This window comes from Triticum aestivum, chromosome 3A (assembly GCF_018294505.1).
Source record: "Triticum aestivum cultivar Chinese Spring chromosome 3A, IWGSC CS RefSeq v2.1, whole genome shotgun sequence".
Taxonomy (NCBI): Eukaryota; Viridiplantae; Streptophyta; class Magnoliopsida; order Poales; family Poaceae; genus Triticum; species Triticum aestivum.
Window position 1 is genome coordinate 521,508,924 of NC_057800.1, and position 6,000 is coordinate 521,514,923.

The following is a 6,000-nucleotide window of genomic DNA, read 5'->3' on the forward strand; positions in this document are numbered from 1 at the left end:
TATGTTTGTCAACGCAGTAGCCGTCCACCGCCAACTCAAACTTATCTCCTGCTTTTTCAAAAGAAAAAGAAAACTTATCACCTGCAGAAGATGAAGATCCTCGTCTATACGCTGTAGGAGCATTTGTTACCCCTCCGTACGTGGCACACCACGGACGATGGTGGCGTCTGTACGTGCATACATGCCACATGCATAAGTCGTTTACAGGACCCAACCAAGCAATCGGTACGTGTGGGCGTGGCTTGAATCATCGGCGCTGCGGCGAGATTCCCACAAAAACCGATGCCCATGCCGGCTCGTCGGAACCCCAAGCGCCCGTACTACGTACTTGCCCCAACACCACGGATTTTGGGCGGTTCAATTTTCCGTCTTGTTTTTATGGGATGAAATTGGGTATCACGCGGGTGTTAAACCAACTGAGGATGGTCATGTGCTCAATCGTACTCTCTTCGTCCGAAAATATTTGTGAGACAAATGCAGTGGCCGAGCTAGAAGCAGGTTATGCCGGGGGCTGTGCTATGGTGAATGATAAACTTCTATAATTTTCTATACTTTGTATAGAAAAATTACAAGGAAAGTTGTTACTAGGCCTGAGGCTATAGCCCTAGTTGCCCCAGGCCTGTCTCGGCCAATGGACAAATGGATGTATCATTTTAATCTCTTCATATACGTACGCTTATACACCAGCGCAGGGGCGGAGCTACATGCACTACTGGGGGTGCCGCTGCCCCCCCCCCCCCCCCCCCCCCCCCCAAGTTACATATTTCCTCTTTGGCCCCCTAGATCCTTCGCTAGCTCCACCACTGCACCAACGCAATATTGTTGGGTTTAGGTGAACCCAACGACTTTTGTTAGCTGTGGACGAGTGTAAAGGTAACTGACCACATCAATTTACACAATGCAACATGTCAACGTGAACAAGGCTGAAAGCCCGCAAGCTAATTTCCTCCGTTCCTCCCAGCTTAAGAAGAGATTAGAACAGCTCCGTGCTATTAGGGATAGGGTGGGACCCTTCTATGAAGAAATCAAAATCAAAGGCCATATTCCAGAACTGATGAAGAAATAATGTGGTGGCAGCGGCCTAGTGTCCAATGGTTGGTTGAAGGAGATAGCAACACGGCTATTTTTTTCACAAGAAAGCGAGCAATTAGCGAAAGAAAAACCGGGTTGAGAGGTTTGCCCGGCCGGATGGATCGTTTAGTGAGGATCAAGCTGAGTTTGATTTCATGAATATGATGTTTTATAGAAGTCAGTATATGTCCGAGGGAACCATTGGCATTGAGGAGGTTTAATCATATGTGCCTTGTAAAGTTACAACTGATATGAACCAAGCTTTGTGTCCTACGTTTAGTGAAAAATGGAGTCAAGCAAGTTTCAACGCATCCTCGGTCAATTCTTACTCCCTCCGTAAACTAATATAAGATGTTTTAGATCAGTATCAATCCAGATTTAAATTGTGCGTTCTTTGTTCCCTGTAGTACGTGTGATCGGATTTACAAACAGTGCGGCACCGAAAGTGATTTAGTTGCTTGATAGATCCTGCTTTGTTTTTACCGAGGTAAAGGGGCCTTTTTCTTTGTCGACAAAAGGGTAAAACGACATAAAGGGGTTGCAGGTGACCGGTATCATTGTAGCCGTCAGGGGCATGCTCCTTTTTTTACTAAATAATGAGCTCAAATTGAGCTACGTACAAATGTTTGCTTGTGAGAAAGTGATCAGGCTTGTACTTGTTAATGAGGCTTAGCCGCCGGCCAGGTAGATATATTATGCACTCAGAATGTCAGATGTCCTCACGGGCCTCGTACTCCGCAGAGATGCTTAGTGGCCGGGTGCATATTATATCGTGATTTACCATCAAGAATATGATAGAATCTGGCGATGCCCATGCATGTGGTTTGTGCGTGGGTAGCAACTGGACGGTGGATAGTATGGCTATGGCGGCTTAGGTTCTGTTGGCTAGCGGCGAGCGGGATCAGCGTGGGTTGGACAACGATGATGTCGATTGTCTAACAGTCTAGGGAGGTAGGAGTACATGTTTTAAGGTGGCACGATAGGCTGATAGACTGTGAGCCTGTATCGGATCTCAGATCTATTTGGACCTTTTGGTTGATAAGGGCGTCTACAATGGTAGACTCTCATGCAGGCACTTACAGTGAAAAAAGAGAGCAGAAAATTGAAAAAGAGCTGGGCGCTTTATCCTCCAACGCAAGGCGCTAATCATAGGGATCAGCGTGGGTTGGACCACAATGTTGATTGTCGACAATCTAGGGAGGTAGGAGTGCATGTTTTAAGGTGGCAAGATAGACTGGTAGACTATGAGCCTGTACCGGATCTCAGATTTATTTGAACCTTTTGCTTAATAATATGACTGCATGTATCATTCTGATGCAAAGCAACAGAGACGAGGCTGAGGATAACCATTCTTATAAAATAAGATAAAAATAAGATAGACCGATAGAGGTAGAGGCGATAAAACCAAATTGCTAGATAATTCAGTAGCTAGGCTCATCCTTCCATTTCGAAAAGAATTAGCTAAACTCGGCCCTAATTTTCTAGTGGTATTCGGTCTTCGAGCTGCAATCCTTTTAGTGGAAGCCAGGGAGTCAGGGAGTCTTTGGTTACTTGGTCTATACGATGAAAGATGGTAGCTCGGATATGTACAATCGGTTTGGATGGCGGTCCAGTAATAATAGGATAGGTGTTTAGTCATCTAGTCCTGTTTTTGTCTGCTGTGGCACTTTTTACTTGTTTTTTCACCTTTTCACCTCTGAGCAAGCTTATTCTGAATCATAGACCTTTTGGATACTTTGATTCATAAAGGGGCTGCCATCATTTGATGCAGAGGCCAGGGTAATCTTCTTTTCTAATAAAAAAACTTTTTAATGGTATTTGGTCTTCGAGCTGTAGGCGGTACAAGGCTAAGGTGAGGAAGGTGGTGTGGTCAGGCATAAGAAGATGAAAAGCTGAGTTAAGTTTGCGTTAAGTGATGTTCCCCAATCAATTTGAGTAGCCATTGTCAGGAAGCAAAGGGTCAAAAAGATTCTCGGTCAGTTAAATAACCCCGGTAGTCAAGCCTTGAATACTTTTACCCACCATAATAATAATAATATAATTAACATCTCAATCATACTCATCTAACCATTCTCCATGCTTCTAGTGCTACGACTACGAATTAGCCCGATAGCAAGCAAGGAATACTGATCCCCAGTGGCTCCAGTACACCCTATCCAATGAACATCCTCGAGAGACTGAGTCGACATATCATTTTAAGATTTAAAAAGAAGTCATCGTAGGCGCCTCGTCGGTTCCTCTGACCATTCAACCACAACTTGGTTCGCTGTTTGACCCTATTTTTAGTGGTACTAGACAATTGCATCTGTGCTGCAGTAAGTTTAGCTTGCAATTGCGCCGCCATTGTTTATACATTTATGATGTTAAAGATTTAGTGAGATTTTTTATGTGATATAGAAAAAAAGTGGGACTTTTATATTTAGTAAACATTTATATTAGTTTATCAAAGGAAATACTATGTTTTTATTCGGCATGTTTAGTAAACATTGATCAAATGATCTTATATTTAGTAAACATTTATTAGTCTAGTAGAAACCCAAAAGATAAAAGGAAGAAACTTAAAACAGGGAGGGGGCGGGGAGAACGTAGGGCGGTAAGCTTAACAGGACGAAATAACTTTATCTTTTTTTTTCAGTGCGTATAAGGGGAGTTTTGGTCTTGAGTTGTAGTGCCTTTCTTAGTAGAGGGGTAAGATGAGGAAGGTGGTGATCACCCATGAGAAGCAGATGAAGCGCTGAGATAAGTTTGCGACAGTCAATTTGGGTGGCCAAGGTCTAGAAGCGAAGTGTCAAAAAGATTCTCCGTCGGATAAATAACCTCTGTAGTCAAACCTACATTTCTTTTACTCCATCAATCAAGACAGTAACAGTAGTAATATATTTCCACAAATTGTCTAAGCAACCACTAATTCCCGAGTGTTTTTTCATCGAAGAAAAAGTTTAAGGCAGGTAACAATGGCCTGGCTGGCAAAAGGCAAAAGACATATATACACGCGCAGCATCTACATTGGTTTCCTGAGGGGAAAACGTTCATCTGTCAGATAAACAAGCCTGTATACCCTCCGACGCACACCTTTAAAAACCCCACCCACCCATCCAGCCATCCATAATTGCATTCAAAGGCGAGCGTGAGACTACCCACAGCACTCAGCACCTTCGTCACCATCCGTTGAGTGTCTCAGGCTCTCAGCGTGCGCGTCTGATCTGATGGCGGCACCGGCAGGAGATTCCTCCGGCGGCGACAAGTACAGGTCTCACCTGGCCGGCGAGGGCGAGAAGAACACCGTGTGGCGGCACGGCGCGCCGCCCACGTACGACGCCGTGAACAGCCTCTTCGAGGCCGGGAGGACTCAGGTATTTCGTCGTCGATCTTCAGTTCGTCACACGCACGCGCGTCCTATGTGCGTCGTGTGGAAGGAACGCCACGGTTCTTGTTTTCTGCGACGGGGAAAGAACGCCTCTTTGTCGCGGCCTCGCGGCAAACCGGTGGCCGCATCTGCATGCACCGGTGCGTCACACGCGTGTTTCTTGTCCCTTCTTTGCAGGAGTGGGCGAAGGGGTCGCTGGAGGAGACGGTGCAGAACGCGATCAAGACGTGGGAGATGGAGCTGTCGCACAAGGCCCGCATCGGGGACTTCAAGTCGGTGAGCCCCGGCCGGTTCACCCTGTCCGTGAACGGCGGGCGGGCCCTGACGGGGGAGGAGACGCTGGCCATGGGCAGCTACAACGCGCTGCTCGCCAGCCCGATCCTGCCGGCCACGGGCGCGTACGACGCCGCCGCCGAGACGTTCGAGTCCTCGCACGACCTGTTCCGCTCCGCCTTCCCGCGCGGCTTCGCGTGGGAGGTGGTCAAGGTCTACTCCGGCCCACCGGTGATCGCCTTCAAGTTCCGGCACTGGGGCCACATGGAGGGGCCCTACAAGGGCAACGCCCCCACCGGGGACAAGGTCGAGTTCTACGGCGTCGCCGTGCTCAAGGTGGACGAGCAGCTGCGGGCGGAGGACGTGGAGGTGTTCTACGACCCGGGGGAGCTGCTCGCGGGGCTTGTCAAGGGCCCCAAGGAGGAAGACGAGGAGGCGGCGGCGCTCGCCGGGAGGCTCCGCGAGGCGGCTACGGTGTCGGCGTCAGGTGCCGACGCGCAGCCGCAGGCCTGCCCCTTCCTTGGCTCTGGAAAGCAGGGGTGATCGAGTGGCCTCATCCAATAAAACGTGTCGAGCCTCCAGTCTTCAGGGGGTTGCTGTTGCATCACTGTTTCGCAATCAGAAAGATCTTTTCCGTCAGCTTTGGAGACCAACTGAAAGCTCAGTTCAACGTGTAATCGTACTGTGAAGTGCTTGTTGTTTGGTTGGAAGTTGTTGGGTCAAGATCAGGATCGATCGGGATCGGTGAGTACAGCTCTGTGAAGAAGTGGTTTCTGACGTGCTACATGATTGATTGCTGCTTGAATTAAACTGTTTCTTGCACACACACACAAAAGATCTTATTTCATATTTCCTTTATGAAATAAATTTATGCAACTTTATGAACAAATATAGTGATGTTGCACGTGACAGACCTATATGTAGATGCCACATCAGTCAAAACGCTAATCAAAACCACTCCGCCGAACTTGCCCGTGGGAACTGAACCTTAACCTTTCAATCCCGCCTTTGCGCACTGATCCCGATCGATCCCGGCCCTGGTTGATGCACGGGGAAAAAATCATTACCAACTGGGATTATAGTCTACTATCATCGATTATAATGGCCCACATGTTATACTCTCTTTGTCCGGAATTACTTGTCGTATAAATGGATAAATATGGGTGTAGACTAAAACATATCTAGATACATCCATTTGTTTCGACAAATAATTCCAAAGGGTGGGAGATTATCTTCATCCTCGTTGCCGTAGAACTGATCACATCGCGCATGACGACAAGGGTGCCAAC

General features: G+C 47.5%; 1 protein-coding gene across 1 annotated transcript; it reads left to right on the forward strand.

Annotated features, from left to right (window-relative positions):
• The first annotated feature begins 4,162 nt into the window (after positions 1-4,162).
• On the forward strand, positions 4,163-5,516 carry LOC123058541 (pathogen-related protein). The gene is made up of 2 exons (XM_044481255.1): positions 4,163-4,424; positions 4,616-5,516. The coding sequence occupies exons 1-2, from the start codon at positions 4,278-4,280 to the stop codon at positions 5,252-5,254; spliced, it is 786 nt and encodes a 261-aa protein (XP_044337190.1). The 5' UTR covers positions 4,163-4,277; the 3' UTR covers positions 5,255-5,516.
• Positions 5,517-6,000: the final 484 nt, after the last annotated feature.

What these genes read in the sequence shown, in the direction of transcription:
- LOC123058541 (XM_044481255.1), top strand. Translation starts at nt 4,278, where the DNA reads ATGGCGGCACCGGCAGGAGATTCCTCCGGCGGCGACAAGTACAGGTCT. An exon ending in TCGAGGCCGGGAGGACTCAG is followed by an intron (nt 4,425 to 4,615) that starts GTATTTCGTCGT and finishes CCTTCTTTGCAG; the next exon opens with GAGTGGGCGAAGGGGTCGCT.